The 21,630-nt window shown below is 33.6% G+C and overlaps 2 protein-coding genes and 4 long non-coding RNA genes across 10 annotated transcripts in view; 3 read left to right on the plus strand and 3 right to left on the minus strand.

Annotated features, from left to right (window-relative positions):
* LOC100640789 (uncharacterized) overlaps nucleotides 1–6,448 on the plus strand; it is a 10,462-nt gene extending 4,014 nt beyond the window's left edge. Inside the window, exons 9-26 of the mRNA XM_019994360.1 lie at nucleotides 16–80; nucleotides 332–500; nucleotides 749–862; nucleotides 1,089–1,212; nucleotides 1,352–1,490; nucleotides 1,578–1,679; nucleotides 1,799–1,877; nucleotides 2,029–2,123; nucleotides 2,231–2,359; nucleotides 4,093–4,240; nucleotides 4,540–4,723; nucleotides 4,836–4,948; nucleotides 5,039–5,202; nucleotides 5,251–5,398; nucleotides 5,557–5,625; nucleotides 5,705–5,771; nucleotides 5,834–5,950; nucleotides 6,043–6,448. Coding sequence (XP_019849919.1) covers nucleotides 16–80; nucleotides 332–500; nucleotides 749–862; nucleotides 1,089–1,212; nucleotides 1,352–1,490; nucleotides 1,578–1,679; nucleotides 1,799–1,877; nucleotides 2,029–2,123; nucleotides 2,231–2,359; nucleotides 4,093–4,240; nucleotides 4,540–4,723; nucleotides 4,836–4,948; nucleotides 5,039–5,202; nucleotides 5,251–5,398; nucleotides 5,557–5,625; nucleotides 5,705–5,771; nucleotides 5,834–5,950; nucleotides 6,043–6,229 — 2,213 coding nt within the window. The 3' untranslated portion in view covers nucleotides 6,230–6,448. The remainder of the gene's footprint in view (nucleotides 1–15; nucleotides 81–331; nucleotides 501–748; nucleotides 863–1,088; nucleotides 1,213–1,351; nucleotides 1,491–1,577; nucleotides 1,680–1,798; nucleotides 1,878–2,028; nucleotides 2,124–2,230; nucleotides 2,360–4,092; nucleotides 4,241–4,539; nucleotides 4,724–4,835; nucleotides 4,949–5,038; nucleotides 5,203–5,250; nucleotides 5,399–5,556; nucleotides 5,626–5,704; nucleotides 5,772–5,833; nucleotides 5,951–6,042) is intronic.
* A 1,433-nt stretch (nucleotides 6,449–7,881) lies between these two features.
* Nucleotides 7,882–10,157, minus strand: LOC109580800 (uncharacterized). The gene is made up of 7 exons (XR_002184366.1): nucleotides 10,063–10,157; nucleotides 9,827–9,922; nucleotides 9,311–9,558; nucleotides 8,844–8,942; nucleotides 8,710–8,797; nucleotides 8,216–8,629; nucleotides 7,882–8,162 (listed from the first exon to the last, which is right to left on the minus strand). It is a non-coding gene; the product is annotated as an uncharacterized LOC109580800 (long non-coding RNA).
* Nucleotides 10,158–10,978: 821 nt separating this feature from the next.
* On the minus strand, nucleotides 10,979–12,982 carry LOC105312078 (uncharacterized). Of its 3 annotated transcripts, none has more exons than XR_002184364.1 (9): nucleotides 12,930–12,982; nucleotides 12,835–12,884; nucleotides 12,612–12,791; nucleotides 12,304–12,467; nucleotides 12,054–12,230; nucleotides 11,717–11,782; nucleotides 11,306–11,381; nucleotides 11,109–11,248; nucleotides 10,979–11,047 (listed from the first exon to the last, which is right to left on the minus strand). It is a non-coding gene; the product is annotated as an uncharacterized LOC105312078 (long non-coding RNA). The 3 variants fall into 3 exon arrangements; XR_002184363.1 differs by having other exon boundaries at nucleotides 11,109–11,262; XR_002184365.1 differs by having other exon boundaries at nucleotides 11,109–11,262; nucleotides 12,835–12,878; nucleotides 12,930–12,976.
* Nucleotides 12,983–14,325: 1,343 nt separating this feature from the next.
* Nucleotides 14,326–16,072, minus strand: LOC109580163 (uncharacterized). 3 transcript variants are annotated; one of them, XM_019994333.1, is made up of 12 exons: nucleotides 15,944–16,072; nucleotides 15,811–15,873; nucleotides 15,606–15,642; nucleotides 15,463–15,546; nucleotides 15,332–15,421; nucleotides 15,193–15,268; nucleotides 15,084–15,143; nucleotides 14,964–15,033; nucleotides 14,806–14,899; nucleotides 14,592–14,743; nucleotides 14,456–14,544; nucleotides 14,326–14,405 (listed from the first exon to the last, which is right to left on the minus strand). In XM_019994333.1, the coding sequence occupies exons 4-10, from the start codon at nucleotides 15,471–15,473 to the stop codon at nucleotides 14,650–14,652; spliced, it is 495 nt and encodes a 164-aa protein (XP_019849892.1). In that variant the 5' UTR covers nucleotides 15,474–15,546; nucleotides 15,606–15,642; nucleotides 15,811–15,873; nucleotides 15,944–16,072; the 3' UTR covers nucleotides 14,326–14,405; nucleotides 14,456–14,544; nucleotides 14,592–14,649. The 3 variants fall into 3 exon arrangements, with proteins under 3 accessions (XP_019849892.1, XP_019849893.1, XP_019849894.1); XM_019994335.1 differs by lacking the exons at nucleotides 14,326–14,405; nucleotides 14,456–14,544 and having other exon boundaries at nucleotides 14,598–14,736; nucleotides 14,806–14,908; XM_019994334.1 differs by lacking the exons at nucleotides 15,463–15,546; nucleotides 15,606–15,642; nucleotides 15,811–15,873; nucleotides 15,944–16,072 and having other exon boundaries at nucleotides 14,806–14,908; nucleotides 15,332–15,431.
* An 847-nt stretch (nucleotides 16,073–16,919) lies between these two features.
* On the plus strand, nucleotides 16,920–20,112 carry LOC109580821 (uncharacterized). The gene is made up of 7 exons (XR_002184382.1): nucleotides 16,920–17,055; nucleotides 17,278–17,441; nucleotides 18,950–19,016; nucleotides 19,187–19,291; nucleotides 19,369–19,609; nucleotides 19,648–19,708; nucleotides 19,992–20,112. It is a non-coding gene; the product is annotated as an uncharacterized LOC109580821 (long non-coding RNA).
* Nucleotides 20,113–20,170: 58 nt separating this feature from the next.
* Nucleotides 20,171–20,565, plus strand: LOC109580822 (uncharacterized). Its single transcript, XR_002184383.1, has 3 exons — nucleotides 20,171–20,193; nucleotides 20,239–20,338; nucleotides 20,394–20,565. It is a non-coding gene; the product is annotated as an uncharacterized LOC109580822 (long non-coding RNA).
* The last annotated feature ends 1,065 nt before the right edge of the window (nucleotides 20,566–21,630 follow it).

A 21,630-nucleotide genomic window follows, 5' to 3' on the forward strand; every position in this document is an offset into this window, starting at 1 on the left:
TGGTTTTTGTTTTAGGTGAAACTGATCTTACTTCTCAATCATATGAGTCTGACTTGGAATATCTTGAAGATAACTTTGAAGTTTGTAATACAACAATAATACATGTACATGTACACATTACATTGATTTTACTGTACAAACAGTAACTTTGTACCGATATGATCTTAAAATTATCAATCTACTGTGTATGTTCATCTGTTACCTACAGTTCTCCTTTCCCTGTACTCTTTCCTCTATCTTTATACATACTCCTTTACTTTTCTACTGTCTTTTTTATCTAATCTTCCTTCTTCCTTTCTCTCTCTCTCTTTCTGTCTCTTTTGCCCACTAGCTGATAGAGACTCTTGTTAAGGCGAGAAAGACAGAGAACAGTGATGATATTATATTTACTAGACCAGACCAGAGGAGACCTGAAGCTATCATGAGAGAAATGAAAGCTAAAGCTAGAAGTCTTACTGCTAAGATAAATGGAAGAATGGAAGCCACTAAACAATCTGGAGGTAAAATACATATAATTCATGTACATGTACATGTAATGTGATAATTTTGTACATGTACAGTACATGTTTACTAGTAAAGGCAAAAGCAGGCTAACAGCTATGCATAATATATGCAATTATTCAAGCCACATGTAAATGTACATGTACATCAGCATTGTGTATGTACATGTACGCATACATGTGTATATACCGGAATTGAGCCTTTTATTTTTTGTTAATGTATTGTTCCTATTCTCATTCTCCAATAGATTGGTTACCTCGTTTAGAGAGGCTAGCTATATTGCGAAGCCTCGATGAGTTTGAAAAGAAGACACTGCTAACACTGACTGGGTGTATGGTATCTAGAAACTTGAGAGACTCACGTAAGCTAATGCACAAATTAGTATCATAGCTGAGTTAGCAAACCTTCTAATGGATGGACAATGCATGTAGCATGTACATTTAGTTTGTCCATTTTAGAGGTGAAGTATTCTGTGTAGAGGCAGAGGTCCATTGTGCATGTAATGTGTAGCTTCTGTCCTCCGATTACATGTATATTACATGTATTTTCATCCCTTTTTTTTCTCCTTTTCATTTTTACTGCTGTAGGTGATAGGGATTCTGTATTTTCACACAATGTGAATATTGGAATGTTGATTGGGCTGTTTTGTGAAGGATTAGGAGAACAAATAAAGGCTAGAGTGTACTTCTATCGCACATCACGTCTTGTTAAGTAAGACTACATGACCATGTACATGATTATTCTAGAAAATACATGTAGTTATTTATAATAATTTTAAATGAGTCTTACTGGTTTTAAACTTATATAAGGATCGTGTCAATTATACAGTGTATGTATTTTCATTACACAGAGAGGGCCTGATACAAATTTGTGATCCTCCTATTTTGAGTCGAGGCAATTTCCTTGACTCTGGAGTTCAGTTGGATAGACGACTCCTTGATTATATTGTTGGACTTGACACAGAGATTAATGAACTAGTTGATGGAAGTGTATGTATAATGACTACTACATATACATACATGCATGCATGTACATGTACATGTATATGACTCTTATCTGTATTACTTGTATTATAGGATCTATATTCTCCTGAAGTTACATTATCTGATGTTGCGATGCTTTCAGACCAAAGACACCTTTTACTCAACACTTTTGACTCATTTGACAAGTTTAAAAAGGTACTAGTTATGATTTAAGTTGAATTTTATTGAAATGTGATGTTTCATAAGACAAATACACTTCTGCATGTTTTAGGCTAAAATCTTCATTATTTTATACATACATGTACATTGTATAGACATGCAAAGAGCTCAAGTTAGCCACACATGGCTACAATAAAGGATTATGTTTATTGTTCTATGGACCTTCAGGAACAGGTTTGTTTGACATTGTAAAAGATAATTACATGTATGCCATGTACATGTACATGTAAATTTGTAAAATTAATGTGTATCATGTATATTTGATATTTTTAGCATTATTATGTACATGTATTTTTCATACATTACATGATTGTGTAATTATTAGGTAAGACAATGACAGCAAATGCTGTTGCAAATCATTTGAAGAAGAAGTTGCTATTAGTGACTGTATCATTACTCACTGAATCACAAATTACTAAAGTAAGAATAGAAAATTGGAAAGGAATAAGAAATGGATTCTGTCTCCATACATAAATGCACTAGATGAACTTGTACTAGTCATAATAATAATACTTTTCTTTCTCAAGGATTTGCTTAAGTTCTTGTTTCGTGAGGCCAAGATACATAATGCTGTCATCTTTTTTGATGAATGTGAGCCACTCTTTGAATCCAGAGACTCTCGTACTAACCCATGCCTTGCACTGCTACTAACAGAGGTACACATGTACACGTACATATATTTGTCAGTGGTAGCATTCTCAGTCATGTACAATTTGAAGCAACTTTACAATTTGAAGCATTATACATGTATATAAAAAAGCCAAAATTGGGTGGGAATCAGCTTAAATATCCTACACAACATACATGTAATAACATGCAAGTACATGTATAAGAACTATGTATTACAGTTTATATAAGTACACAGAGTGTTAGCCACAATCTTTCAACCCATGATAGATTTTACAAATAACATGTACTGCATATGAAGCTACAGCCTGGCTGTGAGTTATATGCCTATGCCATGCTCTTTTTATCCAACAATTTTTGAATGGGTTATTACAACCCTAAAATTATATTAATGATGAATTCTAGTGGTGGCCAAAATGAATTTGATCTGATAGTATGTATTAGAGGTGGGCGATACCAGAAATTTTAAATCGATACTGATACCAAGTAGTCTGAGTACCGTAATTTTCCTTTTTTTCGTACAAAAATTTTTCGTTTCAGAAAAATTCAAGTGGAAATATTTTCGTCTTCTCATAGTGTACGAAAATTTTTACAGTCTGAAAATTTAGCTTCTCTTGCACATACCTTGTCCTTTACCTACTGGTAACAAGGCCGCTATAGTAGTGTTTATAATTCTTGAGATAAGAGATTCTTGACCTGGCTGTTCCCCCGGACATTACTAGTATACGGATAGTACTGGAGATGCGCAATGACCAATTTACGGATAATAAACGGAAACATTAAATGGCTACTTTTGTCACATGGTGGACCGTTTTATTTTATAACTCAGTAGTGAAGCAACTGATTGAAGTACAGCAAGCACCAGTGGATAGAGCAAGGTTAGAGCTGCAAGAAGATACCTACATATCAGGCGGTACCTTAGTCTTTCTTTGATGAATTAGGTCACAAATTTTGCCGGGTTGCTCAAAAATTTTCGATTGAAATATTTTCGTCATTTTAGGACCATACGAAAATATTTCCACAACGAAAAAAAGGCAAATTACGGTATTAGCATCGATTATATTAAGTACTGAATGAGTAGTCAGCTACTGCGTATACGCAAATAAGTTATAATTAATTATTAATACAAATCAAAAGAATTAAGAGGCGATTTTTGTAATTAAGGGTGTAGTCACCATTATGACATCAAAGAAGATGTGGTTGGGTGTGGTCACTACATTACTCGATACCAAGTTTTGGTATCAAATACTTGGTATTGGAGGCCTGGTACATGAGTACTTTGGTATCATATCGCCCACCTCTAGTGTATATCAGAAAAATGTAATAATAGAGAATTGTTTTCTAGCAGTTTTGGACAAAATTTGGCCAAAAATCAAAGGCTATAGCCTTTTGTTAAATATTAACTTGTTGGCTCAATTTCTGAGCAACTTCTAAAATTCATAAAAATCTAATTTTGATTGCCAGATTTTCTACACAACATAAGAACTTGCATGTGCATAAATTTTTTTAAATTGACTCTTACCTTGTTGGGTCTTTGGTCCAATTTTTGAGCAACTTGGCAATTTAATCAACTAACAAAAAGCTAAGTTTTTCTTTTTCTGCTAAATTTTCATGTATAGGTACATGTACAGTACATGTATTTAAAGCCACTTTTAATACATCTACAGTGCATTTTATTGTTGCATAATGTGATTTAAATAGCATTATTTATAACCCATTTATTCACCTCATATCTAAACTCCCTTTGTATGTACATTTGTAGATAGAGCAGTATGAAGGTATTATATTTCTTGCTACCAACAGACATCAGGATCTTGATGAAGCTATGCACAGGAGGATACAACTAGCACTTCCTTTCACTGTACCAGACTTCACACTTAGGAAAGAGATCTGGAAATCACATGTGCATAGTAAGTAATGAGGAAAAGTGGCCAAAAATCTTATGCACATACATGTACATGTCGGTTTTGATTTTGTGTTTCTAGTTTGAGCTGATTCCAGTCTAAAATAAATTTATTATGCATTTTTTAAAGTTACTGTACTTCAAAAGCCATACACTATAGTGCAGTGTCTGTCAGCTTATGAAGTGTGCTGTTCAGCTAACTTAGCACAGCTTGTGGGAAACCCTTGCATGCACATGTATGAAGAATTTAATACAGAAATTTCCCACTCTGAAATATTAATGATCGATGCATGTATTGTACTCTAGGCCAATTGATTGGTGAAGACATTGATTGGGATAGTCTGGCACAAGATTATGAATTGACTGGAGGTTTAATTAAGAATGCTGTACTTAGTGCCATATCTGTTGCTACTAAGAAAACTAATGGAACCTCTAGCAAACTGACCCTCTCCACAGACGATTTACATAAAGGAGCTAAATTGCAATTAAAGTGAAACTTTATTATTAATTGTATTTAGTTTCTATCTTCTTTCTTCCTTGCTCACTCTTTTTCTTTTGATGTTTCTTTCCTTCCTTTTTCCCTCCATCATTTTCTTTCTCAGAGGATTATTGGAGATGGTTGATTTTGAGAGACGTGTCATTCCAACATATGGTCTAAGTGAACTAATACTTGAACCATCAACACTAAATACAATTGAATCCATTCTTAATTCAGGTACTGTATCTTTATAGCTTATACAAGTACATGTACATGTACATACATACCCTTATCTTATTGTCCAATTTTATTATCATTTCATATCAGGAAAGACTCACAAGTTTATTAGTACTCAGTGGGGATTCAATAATTCCTCAGGACATAATGTAGCAACTCCCACGGGAATCATTTGCCTTTTATCTGGAACAGCTGGAGTGGGTAAATCCTCCATTGCACATGCAATTGCATATGAGTTAGGTCAGCCAATAAAGGTAATTAAGATGATGTACATGTATGAATTTTTATTGTTTGAATCATAGGAAGCTACTTGTACTGAGTTGTTGTCACATACCGTGTCTTCAAATCCTCGTGCTGGGCGTGGTGTGGCTACCTTTTTCAGGGATGCTGCTAGGGCTAATGCTATAGTTGTGTTAGATGGGGCAGAGTTTATACTGGGATCAGTGTCAAGTGAGTGTTAATGATGTGATGGGCATATGCATGTACAATGTATGTAATAATAATAATAATGATGATAATAAAATTCAAATGATGATAATAGTATAAAATTTAATAACAGTTTTTGGGATTTTTTCATAATTAATTTTTGAATAACCTTTCTCATTCAGGTGTTCAATTAAGTGGTGTGATAGGATGTGAGACATATTCATTAGCTTATCAAATTGAGCAGTACACAGGTAATGTTTTATGATAAATTACAATGTATTAATTAAACTGTACATTTACATGTACATGTACATTTACATGTACGTGTAGGTATGACTATCCTTACCACAAGGTATGAGATTGGACTTCTTGATCTATCCCGGATTCCAAAAATGAGGTACAATGTACATTAGTTAACTTAGTCTATTGATGGTACATGTATAATTGATACAGGTACATGTATGTGGTTCCACTGTGGACTCCCAGTGTCAACCTGAGAGAAAAAATATGGAGTAAATTATTGCCTAAAAAACTACCAGTCTCATCTTCAATTGATGTAAAGAAACTAGCTGAAAGGTATGGGCTCCCTTATTATTACAAACATTATTTAATGCTTCAACTAATCACTATATACTGTGTAAGATATTGAAAGCTGCATTTTATTGTAGGTTTAGCTTCACAGGAGGTGACATTGGATCAGTTATATGTACTGCTGCTGAAATTATAGCTGGAGGAGATACTGCTAATGTTGAGTCACCTTCCTCTGTGACTACTGAACTATTGGAACAAGTTGCTGAGACTCATTTGAAGAAAATGAATCAAACAGGACACTCTATCCAGTCAATGTTTCAATAGACACAAGTTACTGTAATGAAACTAATCTTGGTAGATTATTGTGTGATTGTGTGTATGCATGAAAATGCTTATACTTTGGCTGTATTATTGATTGTTTTTATTGCTGTCTTTTTGATCTTTTTATTCACTAGGATAAGAAATTTTTTTAGTTATTAGATATTTTTAAAAGTAGCATTGATGTATTTATACTATTGCATAGTGTATGGTGTTTCCCAAAAATATTTCAGAATTTAAATTTTGAATGTGATATCACAATCAAACTTTGTGAATTATAAGGCTTATTTACACATTGGTTTGCACTTTTTTAAAATTGTACATTTTGACTGGAAGTGATGTTTGAGCTCATCAATAATCAGCATTAATCATAAGATCAAAATAATTGAAAAAGCTAGTATGAAAAATCAACATCAAAATTTAGACTTAATTTTAAGCTGGTTCTCAGTTTTGTGAACAATTCAAGTTAGTTTATATTCAAGTTTTTCTGCTTCTACTTGCATGACTATAGTCTGAAGACTGAAGAGTGCAATAAATTATTGTTTATAGAGTAATCATGTGATGCTAATGAAGTGTGCATTTCACCAACTGGTGGTTATATTAACTGGTAGAAGAGGTGGTATTGAAGACTATACAACTCAATATTCTGCCAGATAAACTGACCTCTGTTGGAGAAATAATTCAAATATTAAAAGAAGCTAAGAGGAGCTGACCTATAGTTATATTAACTTTATACTCACTTAATAACAGCAACTACTCCATGTATACATGTACATGTTGTATATGCTATATGTATCATGACATGTACATGTACTTACATGTATTACTGTATTGTTTAGTGGGTAATTTTGGAGTTAGTATATTGCATGATTCTATTATTGTATTAGTGATGTATTAGGAGGTTAATGTAGCAGCCATTGTGTTGTTGAGTAAGTGAAGAATAAAACAAACAGGCCTTTATGATTTCGGCATTATTGAATTACTAGCAACAATCGTCTACATAATTTTTCTATAATGTTATCAAAAAATACACTTTAATTTTTATGGCATTGAGGGGAAGGTAGGGGTTCTGTGAAACTATTGATTTTTGAGGGGGAGAGAGGTGTGGGCAAGAAGAGGGACAAACTTAGTTAACTTAGTCAATTGATGGTACATGCATAATGGATACAGGTATGTGGTTCCGCTGTGGACTCCCAGTGTCAACCTCAGATAAAAAATATGGAGTAAATTATTGCCTATAAAACTATACCAGTCTCATCTTCAATTGATGTAAAGAAACTAGCTAAAAGCTAGGGACTCTGTTACAATTACAAACATTATTTAATGCTTCAACTAAAGTATTCACTATGTATATACGGTATAAAGAGACAGGTTGTTTAAATGATATTGATAGGTGAATTAATTTTATTGTAGGTTTAGCTTCACAGGAGGTGACGTTGGATCAGTTATGATGTATTGCTGCCGAAATGATAGCTGGAGGAAATACTACTAATATTGAGTCACCTTCCTCTGGACTACTGAACTATTGGAACAAGTTGCTGTAAATGTAACAGAAAATATAAGAAACCACTTTTTGACAAAATAAGACCATGGTAAAAATTAATGATCTTTTTTAACAAAAAGTCATAAAAATAATATCTATTTCTTTCAAAAGGAAATATTGTGTACTGACAAAAAATATATGCTATAGACTGTCTTTATATAACCTGAGTTCAAAAGATATGTCTTTGCTTTTAGTAGTGAGCCATAATGTAGTGTATTCAGATAAAAATGCACACACTAGCTATACATTTTGTAATTGATCTAACTGTACTCATATTGTTGTTTTATTCTTATGCGATTAGGTGGGAGAGATGAAGAACATTGCCACAACTGAACAGCTTTCTCAACCACACTATGATCATTAAGACAACTAATGACAAACAACTGGCCCTCAAACCTACATGTATATATAAAATCATGCACATGCATGTATCTCATAACATGATGTACTTTATTGGCTTGAGTATATTCACGCCTGAACAATCCTTACTGTCAGGTAGTACCCTACTGCTACTCAAGTGGTATAACTCATATATTCCCTCTCTGTCCTTGATCTCAGCATCTCTCCTTATTTGACGTCTAAAGGTTTTACCAAAGTTCTTTTTATGATGCGATACCAGTTGGGTGTGGTCATTGATACCAGACCTTTACTGATACTGGACTCTCTTAAAGGCCCTTTTCTACTTGAAAGGAGTCCGCTATGTGTAATTGACGAGCAATTTGTACGGTACTATCCTTTGGACAAGTGACAATGGGATTAACTGAAAATATATACATGTATGTGAATGCACGCATTTCAAATTCCTATCCCCAATAAATCGTCAATCAGTGTAGCCACTATTATACGATAAGCTCCTCAGACACCTAAAATCAATTAATACAATTAACTCAAATGACCACTCCCATTCAATAAATTACAAGGCACACCCATTTAATGGGCTTACCGGTAACTCTGTTTGTAATAATTGTGGATAGTCAACTTGCAATAGTTCAATCATGTGCTGAGTGTCATATAAACAGATGATAGTTGACCTTTATAAAGAGGGTGTGGTTTAGTGTGACTGTGGGTGTGGCTCACGAATTGAAGGTGACCCATATCCTGTGAGGTCCCAACTCCATGTGATACACTTTACCAGCATTGTCAGGCATCACAACAGGTTTGATCAGTTCATGGGTTCTGTGGGAAAAATATTTACGAGTTGGGAAAAGTTTTAAAAATACATGGAGAAACCTGAAAAATACTAAAGGCTATAGCCCATGGTTTTTTCCAAAAATAGCTAAAAAATTACCTATAATTTTTATTACATTTTCTGATACATATTAACGTCCTTATGCTACTGTATAGAAAGTTAAGCTGATTTTGACTTAATTTTTGTTATGGCCATTTTAAGAAATTTGCCAAAATCTGAAAAATTATCTGTACTAAAGCCCTCGTGCTGTACTATTTCTTCAAAACAGCTTTAAAAATTATCCTTAAATTTTATTAAAACAATTTTGACAACTAATATTTTCTCAATTACAACTATTAACAATTATCTTTCTTACTCTGATGATATCATAGTGATTGCTTTGCCACAAGCACACCAGATATGCTCAAATGGTGTGTACTGTATATAATAGCTTCTATAGCTGTATTTCCAATATGGTATAAGAGTGGATCTAGCTCAGGAGGTGTGACTCCAGCAGTTGCTAGTACTGCAATATAACCGTTAGCTAGGGCACAGAGTAGTGATCGGTCGTAACCAACAAAATCTAAAACTGAATCGCTCATCTTCTTTGACCACAACTCTTTCCTAAATTAAAAGTGATATATAATTTAATACAAGTAATATTTATTATTTATTAATTTATTTGTGTAATGGACACTCTCTATAGCATACACCTACATTTAACATAGACCGTTCCTAGTGTACCAATTACATTCCTTAATGCATAAATAACCTCCACATAAAGGACACCTCTGCATAACAAAGCAACTTTCTTGAACCAAGTGTTTATTATATATAGGCTACATGCACTATACATCATTTCCTAGAGCATTCATTTGTTCTTATCTCTTACTTTGTTATTGCTGACACAGCATGTATAGAAGAGTCCAGAGTTCCAATCATTAATATCATTTGGTATTGCACTAATGCACAATATCTATGAGCCAACCTTTAATAATAACAATAATAATAATAATAGTAATATTAATAATAATAATATTTAGTATACACACAAATCACATGTAATATCAGTGTTAACAGACATCTCAATAAGAAATCAACACAAATCAACTGATTATACTCACATACATTTAAAGAAGGTGAATTTGTATTAAATCCATTCTCCTCTTTACTGGTAACAATACAAACTTTTCTAATCTGCCTCTCACTGCAGCAAAGCCACACCTCTCCTAAAAACAATAACCATGAATTTACTGTATACCATAAAAACGATAACCATATGACACTTACTCTCATTGACAATGCAGGCACACTCCCATTAAAATTGCTCTGGTTTTTTCATCTTGAAAGGTGTGTTTTCCTTAGTGCTGGTGGGTTGGGTTTATTAGAAGGAGCTAAAGAATTTCTCTGTTGTCCCAGTCTCTCCTGATACTCATTATAGAACTGAGCGGCAAATGACTGACACTTGCTATTAATGGTGTTTCTCCTTGGGAATGGCTCAAAATCATTAAAAGCAATCTAAAAGCACGTGAAAAGATGGTCAAAAATTGAAACAAAGCTTCTTTTGTGTGTTATGATTTACAGTATGTACAGGCAATGCATAGCTTTATTGTAACCACACTTTTTCAAAATTGCAAAGCTAGTACATGTGTACGTACATGTACATGTATATGCATCACATGTATCTCTCCTATCTCTCTCTCACTTTAAAAAGTTCCTCAACATTAAAAATGTGTTTGGCCACTTTCATGATGAATTGTAAAATAGTGATTGGATCAAACATACTCAGTATCGTCCTCTTGTACAACTTAAGAATTGACAGCGAGATCCTAAACAAAACCTTACGACCTTCAAACAGGAAAACATCAATGTCCCTTAACATAGACTGGGAGAGAGAGAGAGAGAGGGGGGGGAGGAGAAATTAATAGAATAAAATTTTTATTATTTATTTATTCATTCACTTCAGTGGGTAGTACATCAATAAATAGTGTTAGGAACCAGTTAAAAGTGACAAAAGTGACACCAACATCATTAGAGATAAGGTGCTCATTCAATAAAGGATAAAATTTCAATAAAATTTCTTCAAATTTTGAGTCACCATTTTTCTCCAAATCTGAAAAAAGACACAAAATTTTTATGAATTTTGGCCAAAAATTTGCGGATTAATTGATTACCAAATTGATTTGGTCAAATGAACACCATTTTATTTCGATGTACATGTACATGTACACGTGCTTGGTCTGCTTGTGCAGCTGGCCGTTCTTCAGAAAAATATCTGGAAGGCATTAACTTCTCAATAACTGTCGCCAAATACCTGAGACAAGAATACTAACAATAATGATTACTTATAAAAACAATGACTCATTCTCACCAAAAAGTTGTCTCTTCATCTAAGAATAACAAACCAATAGCAGCAAGCATATTCATACCCTTGAGATATGAGAGAGCTAGAAAAAGAAAGAGGAAATGGAGAGACATATTACATATGTAATTGTCAAAATATAGAACAGCTGTCCTATTGCGGTTCACAATTAGAGCTAAATATTGTCTAGCTTTTTCACAAATGGCTGCAACTAAAAAAATTAACTTGGTATGAGCTCAAACTTTCTACATTGCATAAGGACATCAATGTGAAGCAGAAAAATGTAATAAAAATTTGGGGTGTAAAAAGGATAGGCTATAGTACAGGGTATTTGTCAGATTTTGGCATATTTTTAAAAATGGCCCCAACTAGTATGCTTTTTACATAGCATATAAAAGCATCATTGTGTATCAGAGCTACCGAGCAGTATCCAATGTTCTTATTATGATTGGAAAAAGCTGTCAATACTCTTTGTAGCTTATCAGCCTAGAGAGAAGAGAGAGAACATCACAAACACTAAAAGTTCATTAGTAATACACTCACAATAGGTACTACTATAACAACCACACACCATCATCACAAATGCATTTACATGTACACATACATGTAGATATAAACATTATTTATAATAAATCCACACATACACATACACAATTACACATACATGTACAATGTACATGTACATATACACACAAAAACATTTTCTATGTGTACATTTGTACATGTACATGTACATGTACATTACATGCATACTTACTCCAGTTCCATTGATCTTAAAGTGTCTGTTGTTGGGTAGGGCCTGTGTACATGTATATCAAGACTAATTTCTTTATTAAAAGCAGATAGGCTCTCTAAACACGACTGATAATAGCTTCTGCTTTTACTGGCAGAGTTCTTAACGTCTCAGCATTTGCCAATATGATGATTGATAATACTGAGATACAAAGTAGGAGGGAGCTAGGGAGGGAGAGAAATAGGATAAGCAAAATATTAGTACTAAAGGTTACCTGCTCCAAATTTGTGATCTAGATTCCAGAGGGATCCCTTTCCTTAGATAATTACAAAACTCTCTCTTCTTTGTCCTATCAGTTGGTAACTCTTGATATTGATCAGATCCTTTCTTTAAACCATTAACATAATGATGCCACACAATGGACAACATATCCTGCTCCTATGGTAACAGACAATCAAATGATGATCATGTACCTAACTATAATATTAAATGCATGCATGTACATGTACATGCATGTAGGATAATGAGATGCATGCATGCAAACATGTGTGTAGGACATCATGTGATTGTCATGTGACATACTGCTGCTGTATAGTGAAGGTACAGTTGTCTGCATAAGAAACGGTAGATGTTGCTGTCTTCTTTCCAGTCATGTATGTCTCCAAACTGATCCTCAAAATTAGCTCCAGTCTTTATCGCAGCCAAAAAGGAATCACTGGAAGTATCCTCCTCAGATATCAGGTTAATCACTTCATCCTTCAACTATAATAATTATTAATAGTTATTAAGTACAATGCCTCATTACTTTTTCCTCAAAAGGATCCACATTGTCTATGCTTGTTAAACCAGCTGGAGCTAAAATTGTAAATAAATAAATAAATTAATAAGGAGATAAATTACTTGGCATTTGTACATGTATTTTTAAAGATGAGCTCAGTAGTGTCACATACTTATACTATGTCCCAACTGAGTTTGGACCAAGAAAAACTGGAATAACTTTTTATAGGAATGTGGGATAAGGATGAGACTTTCACAGGTTCTTAGTCGCCCAATGCCGCTTCAGGATCTCAGGTTTTGGGTCTCTCAGCCCTTGGGAACCCTGAGAACCGGGTTCTCCCTATAAACCCAATGGCATACCAAAGCTAACCGCAATGACGTTTTATGATGTCATAGTTTATATAAGCACATGTGGTCGAGCACCCAAACTGATAATTCTTCTTTTAAATGCTAATAGAGCAAGATCTTCTGATAATGATGGCCTTTATGAAGACTAGTAGGCTCCAGCAGCTATTGTACTGCTTATCAGGAAGAACAAGACTGGTTTAAGAGTGAAACAAGATAGCCAAAATATCGGCCATGTCTCTATGAATATCATTATAATTCGTCATTAGTGACGTAGCTACATTTTTCAAATTCCAATCCAGCTGCTTCCACTTCCGGTCCATTCTCAGTTGGGACATAGTATAGCCTTGAATGACATCAACTCTTTTTGCATATTGCACATTCGACTAAAAATTATAATAATAAATTTTATATTGGTGACAAAATACAATGTATAAAAAAGTTGAAATAAAATAAAAATTTTGTGTGCATACATACATGTACACAGCAAACATGTAAATAAATGTACATGTACTTGTGAACACACAAACATCTACATGTGTATTGCTATTACATAATTAATGCATGTCAACAACATGAGTGCTGTCTTTGATGTGATTTTAGGGCATAGAACTTTATTGGTAAAGGATTTGACTCTAATTGATTTTGAATCAAATTTGTTCATGTTTTGAATGCCAAGTAACTGGTCGCTTTTTGGCTCCAAATTTGTAAAATTAAAAATAGAAAAATGCATTTGTATCTGAGCAACATTAATGTGTCCATGTGAGCACTGGGATTTAATAGGTCAAATATAAAATTTTAAACTCTGTGACAACCAACTTGCAATTCACTGTATATCTCATACATTTGCTTGTATCATTACACACCCTCTCCACCCCTCACTCCCTCTCTCTCTTACTCTTTCTGTAGATCTGGTTCGCTGTTCCTTTCTTTCAGTTTCAATTTGTGTAGCTCCACTTCTCCATCTAATGATTTCAGACTCTTTTGAAGTGATTCAATGACCACTCTTAGGTTCCCATTTTCAAGAGCATAATCAAAATTAGGAGAATTACTATAGAAAGAAAGGGAGAGAGGATTAAATAGTGCCTCTCTCTTCTCTTACATTTTGTGAATGGTTTCTTTAAGTTTTTCCACTTCATCTTCAAGGTTCTTAATCTAATTCTCGTCTTTTTTGAATAACTTCTCCTGCAGTTGCATCGCTTGCTTTTTGAATTGATCCCGCTCTGATCTTGTTTTGTTCAACTCTGCCTTCAACTGTACAATACACTCATTATAATTGAATTTTAACATTATCTTAAAATTACTTCTAATATCATTCTGTCATGCTGTAATAATGCTACTGTGATCAATTCTATCTTTACCACTCTCACCAGAATCATCAGAATTACATAAACTGTAAAACAGGGCTTAATTATACATTAACATTAAACTCATCAATGCCTTTTTCCAACTGATTCCTCCTCCTCCCTCTCTCCTTGTCCCTCCCTAGTCCCATCAGTTACTGTTTGATATCAATTAGTACTATAGAAGTATAGGAAGAGACTGTCTCTGTCCTTTGTAATGGCCTATCACTTTCAAAAGGATCCTGATATCTACCAACAACAACAATAAACAAGTAAATAAACAAATGAAAACAATAAGCAACTGTTCTCACTCATTACAAGGCGACAGTTTTCCCTCCAACTGATCAATGAATATTTTTCTGACACTAACCGAGCCATTCCCAGTTGTCCTTAACAAATCCATGCCTACAATAACTAATAATTAGTTTTGTAGATTTACATGTACATGCATTAGTTTCTCCACTTATACCTAAGCTGTTTCCAAAGCTTCTATCTCCTCCTACTAGTCCACTAACTTTGTCGTAATGTCTTGGAGATATCTATACATGTAACCATGGCAATAGTTACCTAGGCAACATTAACAACTCAATATTCTTGGTAAAGTCTTCCTCATGTTACTGTATTTCTTAATCCATTCTGTACGCTTTGCCTGCAAGTACAAGTTAAATTATATCAATTATTATGAATATAATTTTTACTTGTAGATTTCTAATCCAGTCATGACAGATTTCAGCTGACTCAGCAGTCAAAGCAAAAATTTGACCAGAATGAGTTCTAAAGACACACGTACAATTAATAATTTGATAATAAATTATTATTATTAATTTTAATACTTACAATATTATAAAAGTATTTGATGTGTCCTCATTTGATTCATGTTCATAAGCAGCTGCAGGGCTCACTTTTGTATCATCCATACTTATCTCACTATAATATTAATAACTATTAATAATTATTAATAAACCCACCCAAGGGACATGTGTACGTATTGTATGTAGCTCTCATTGTTCTTGTAATAATTGAGTTTGCATTCTTTTTCGTTGAACCAAAATCTAAAGGGTAGCTAAGGTTAAAAATTGTTTTCTCCATGTCATACAGTACATGTACATACCAGTATTTCTGTTGTCCTTTCTTAGTGGAATGAAGACCTTAGCAGAGAGTTTAAGAAAATTATTTTAATTAATTAATTAAGTGATAATAAGAATGTAATAAATAAATAAAATATGAATATTAGTTGTATATGTGCATACATGCAATGTCCCAGTATAATAAAAATATCTCCTAATTTATAATAATAACGGTCAATATCTACTTACGTCCTTTCTTATCTTTCTTCTCTTGCAAACTTAAATATCCAGTGAAGCTCAGTAGAAAGCCAGCTATTAACCATAAACCACAATGATAAAGAGAGGTGTATAAACAATGTATTTACACTCATAAAGTCCTTACTTTCTTGTCTCCGCACTTTGCCATTACCTACACAGAGACTACACCGAAAACAAACACTAGAAAGAAATCTACTGGCTACTGAGCTGAGTGGGCTGACAGCCTGACAGTGACATATGTATATGTGTAGGGTCAAGGTACACACCCACTTTGCATGCACATGTTATGAGTCACACCTCCATTGAGCCCCACCTGAAAATGTAAGCAGTAAACTGTGTACATATGTACATACAGGTTCTTGTTCATTGTTGGTTTTATTATTTTGTTTTTAGGCGTCTGCCATTAGATCTGAGATGAGGTTGTTGACAGCTTCTGTTGCTATGGAGGACAGTTAGTGGGAGGAAAGACTCAAAACTGGTACTGATTATTATTTTTTTTATTAAACAAAATAAAATAGATTTTAGAACAATTAATTTAATAATACATTAGTATTATTATTGTCATTAATTATTATTTTTATTTATGGAAGTGTTATTGCTGTTTTATTATTCATTATTATTTATTTACCTCTTTTCCTCTTGTTAGGTTGTTTTAAAAGTCCAGGTCACACTGTTATCAGTCATGGCTGCTGTGACTATGCCTTGCCCGAGCCTTGCCTTAAGATACTCCACTCTATTACTGTCCTAGATAAATAGGGATAATGGAGTATATTAATAGTTTAATTTTTTATCATTCTCTCCTCATTTTTGTTCATTCAGAGTCTACAAGGTGGTGTTGCCATACATACTAATGTTAGTTCGTGGCTTAAGAACAATCGAAACTTTTCTTTTGAGAAATGAAAGGAAACAGTACTGATAGAATGTAATTTATTTATTAATTTATTTATTGTATCTACTTTTTATTAGCTGCTAAGGAGAATAAACTGGCTTAAAAATATGCAAATATATGTAAGATGATCAGAGCCAAGAGTAAAATTGTGTGATATTTTATGACAATAACATGCCCCCCCTCTCTCTCTCTCAGCAGGTCCTCCATTGCCCATAAGTTTATTAAATCATACTAATTGGTTGAGGTTAATGTTATTTAATTGAAGTAGCTTTTTGGTGAGGACCATGGCGTATGGTCTGTTACTGTAGAGGAGTGAGGAGGAGACAGACACTGAATTTACTGAGCAGGTAATGCAGTATTGCAAATTAGACTTTAATTTTGGAGGCAACCATAATTAATCACCCCTCCCCCAATTTATATTATGTCCTTATAATCATGTTACACCATGGCACATGTATGTCTAAAGCTTTAGCTGATTCTAATTAGTATGCCTAGATTTATGCACATTTTAAAAGCAAAAAACTTTCTGAGGAAACACATACTTTAAACATCTCTCTTTCTCTCTCTAGTTTTCTTAATGAGGTAAGCAGTGCTGGTGAAGACTCAAAGGAATTAGGTATATTCACTGCACTAATGAAAGACCAAAATGGAAACTGGAAGAAATACTTGGCTAAGAGAGGAGTACTGTTACTGATAAGGGGGACTGATTGAAAAAGTAAATGAGATACCAAAGGTGTGTGGCATGCAATAATTTTAATGTGCATGCAGTGTACAAAGTGAAGTTTCTTTTCATCACTATAGCCTATTTTAATTATGTATGATGCTTCTACATGTACAATGTATGTGTACTATTTAGTGCTTTTAAGTACTTGTACAATGCCGTTTTAGTGAAGTTCTTTTTGCACTTGCCCACTTAGGATCCAGAATCATGATTCATAACCTACATGTAAGATAAAGTTCACTTTGATTGTAGTACAGCTAGTAAATAAACTGCATTAATTTGCCAGAGATATGAAAATACATGAATCAGACTTTGAGCCAAATACAAAGTACATGTATTTGTATTTTTATATACTGTACATTTAAATACTATTTTGTGTTTGCATTTGAAATACTGAAGCATGTATTAGACCCAAGTTTGATTAGAATCTATCCACTTCAAATCACGTGGAAGTAGATTGACCAAATCTAACTTTGATTTTGATAGAAGACAAGTGTAAACAAACTGATCTGCATGTAGTTTTAATCTTTAATTCTGGGTACAATTGAGTATGGAATAATGAGTAATAATTTCACTAGTCGAGTAAAAGCCTGAATATATCCTGCATTGAGATTATTATTTTATTTACAGAGAATGTACAATTTAAATTGAAGCTGTGTAGTAGAGGAAAAACTTGACTTTCATGTCTAATGTTAATAAAAATGTATGTATATATGTACACATGTATGTATGATACATACATGTACATGTACACTGTGTACATGTAGGTGGTAGTGGAAATAATATTAACTTAGGTGAACCCCTTACTTATGAGAATTTCTGTATGCATGTATGTATGTATACATTTGAGGGCATGACTAGGAGGTGTGGCCAGAAAGTGGAACCCCTCATTGTTTTACATTCACTATAGTTATGTATGAATGTACATATGAATTTATGTATACATACATGTACATGTACTTCTAACATGTACATGTACATGCGTATGTACATGTATGTGCATGTATTTTTGGTAAAGGAAAATTACTATAAAATATGTCAAAATTATGATGATAAAGGATAGTTTTTATTAGTAAAAGTCAAGTTTTTTAATCAGATTATATTAGATCTATTTTATTTTGTGTCCCATATATTAAAGGGTAAGATTCGTCTTTCTTACATTTCATGATTGTGTAATTATTAGATAAGACAATGCATGACAGCAGATGCTGTTGCAATCATGAAGTTGCTATTAGTGACTATATCATTACTTTTTGGTGAATCATGAATGTGAGCCACTTTTTGAATCCAGAAACTCTTGTACTAACCTATGCCTTGCACTACTACTGTAAGAGGTACACATGTACAATACAATGAACATGTACATGTATTGTTGGGTGGTGGGCTTTTAGTGTTGTCAGTACAGTAATAGAAAATAATATTCACCCTCACCTTGCCTTTGAATCTGTTAGTATACCATATAATTTGAAGTTTTACTTCTTTTTGTTTTTCTCTCTCATTGTTTTCCCCTTTCCTAACAGGCTCTATGCAGTACATGTATGTGTCTTCAATTGACCAGGAATCTAGACTCCAGCTGACAACAAAATGGTGTGTTAATAGAATAGAGAAATTGACAAGATAAGAAAGAGAGTGCAACAACTATACATTTTACTTGGTTGTGTACTTGTAGTGCGTGTCATGTACGTGTATTGTTGAGATTGTGTACATGTATGTACATGTATTGTAATACAACATGTAATCAAGTTATTTTTTAATAGAAAAATGAAAATATGAATGCATTATCAAGTTAATTGATATGCAAGCTACATGTACAGTACATGTACATGTATGATCAAGAGTATAGTATGATTGAAAGATGGGAGGTAAGCTTGTCATACATATACACAATATACCTGTATATTATCGTTCTTCCTCTTTTTATCTTCTGCTTTTCTTTTAGAGAGCTGGCACTCATACTCAGCGACAGAGCTTGTTAAAGGTACATAGTCCTGGTTGCTACTGTATAGCAAAAGATTTTGGCTATTCTATAATTGCAATGTTGTAGTGGTTTTTATACTGGCAAATTTGCAATTGAGCATGCTCAGAATAAGGCAATTTTTTGATGATTATTTTGTCACTAATCTTCCAATCACCAATTATTACAGATTTATCACCAATCTACCAATTTTTACTGCCATGTGGTACGTTGTACATACATGTATGTTTACGTAATAATTAGCTTAAATCACCCACCAAAATATAGGGTACTTTAATGTATCATGAAGGAGAAAAGAATTAATGTGAGTTTATTTGTAATTACATTTACATGTGTATCTATCGTATAGCACTTTATTTTGGCGGCGCTTTATTTCGGCAATTTTGCTGTAAAATTGTGATTGGCGATTATTTTTTAATTTGGCGATTTTTGTCTACATGTGCATTACTGAGCATGCGCATCAATGATTGGTAGTTTTAATATTGGCGATTCTGCTTGCAAATCGCCAATTGCCGAAATAAAACTCCGCCAAATTAAAGTGCTATACGGTATGTATTTTTTATTTATTCATTCATTTTTTATTTTAGCCATTCAAACAGAAAAAAAGGCACATTATGCTATTTAATAGATTATTGCTTTATTGCAAGATTGTAAGTTTACACTTTTAATTAGAAATATTTCATATTTTCAAAGGAAAGCTGCTATACACCAAAGTATAAATGCATGTATAAATTGATAGTCAAAATTAGTATAAAAAATAGGTACTATTTGACGTTGGTGATAGACATGGTAATGATGACAACTGTTGCTATGACAACAGCTCCTTTTTTGCAGATACAAAGTTTAATTTTGTGTTAAGAGAAGGAAATAGAAGTTACATGTTCAATGCTAGCTCACCTCTGGAAAAAAAGGACAATTCACTGCTAGTTAGATGGTACATGCATGTCTTGTTCATGTGATGCCTATGATCTGTTTCTCAATCCTTTCAGGCCATTTGAGAGAATACTTTATATCAGACTAAAAGAGGAAGAGAGAAGCATTCCATCACTTTTACCAGACCCAATCTATACCAATAGTACATGTAAGTATCACAGGGAGGGTGATTAGGATGGCATCTCACCTCCTTTTACATGTAAATTTGAACTAGCGTTTTTGTTTGCCTGTATTTTAGATGGTTTCTAATATTTTATGTGCATACAGGCTTACAACGTACTTGTAACCCCCTTTTGTAGCCCATACTTTGTAACCCAGACTGGCTATACACAGGCCTGCATGATGCATGTACTGTGTTGCAAGGCCCACAATTTTGTGAAAATCACAAAATCCTTTACCCTCGAAAGCTATACAGTATATTTCCAGTATTTCTATGATGCTACTGTTTACTTAATTGTCATACATTAAGTAATAATGTGTTTGAACCAGCTTCTACTTTATTGTTTGATATGCATGCATATAGCAATAGCTTCTTGATTGTCTTCATTAATTTGTCTAGTGTGCATGCAGGAGGGGTTTTACAAGTGTGGATTTTACATGTATGTTAATCCCAACTGTTGCTACATCTATGCAGTGCTCTTAATTACAGTCGGTCATCGGACAATTTCCGGTCAATATTATGTGTTATCCCATCAAATTTTATATGGTCGGTAAATATGTCCTAACACGTGGTCGCTAATTAATTATTATAAATTATTATTATTATAACAAAATGTCGAAACGTTCTTCTTCAAGCGCTTGCTCCTCTTCTTCTTCTTGTGACCCATCCAGCTGTACTTCTGATAGTAGCATCGACATACCTTCAAAGAAGAGAGCTGTAACCGTATCTACCGTTCAAAAGTGGATTCTGGACTACGATAAGACGCTTAATACATCAACTTGGCTCAAGTATGAAGAAATGGATCGCTATCATGTTAGTAGGCTAAGATGTTCTGTCTGTACAAGATTTAAGGACAAGATATCCTCATCAAGGAACTTTAGTGCTGCTTACATCGACGGAACGACCAATTTGCGCACCTCAAGCTTCAAAGATCACGCTAAAAGTGACATGCATGGACGAGCTATGATTTTACTAAGGAAAGAACACAGTACTGACATCAGAGAATATGCTCCCATTGCTAGAAGTCTATATAGTATGGATGAATCAGCTGAGAAAAAGATTTTAAGGAAGTTTGATATAGCCTACATGATAGCCAAAGAGGGCATGGCATTTGTCAAAATGAAGCCAATTTG

This window comes from Amphimedon queenslandica, unplaced genomic scaffold, assembly GCF_000090795.2.
Source record: "Amphimedon queenslandica unplaced genomic scaffold, v1.1 AMPQUscaffold_13475, whole genome shotgun sequence".
NCBI lineage: Eukaryota > Metazoa > Porifera > Demospongiae > Haplosclerida > Niphatidae > Amphimedon > Amphimedon queenslandica.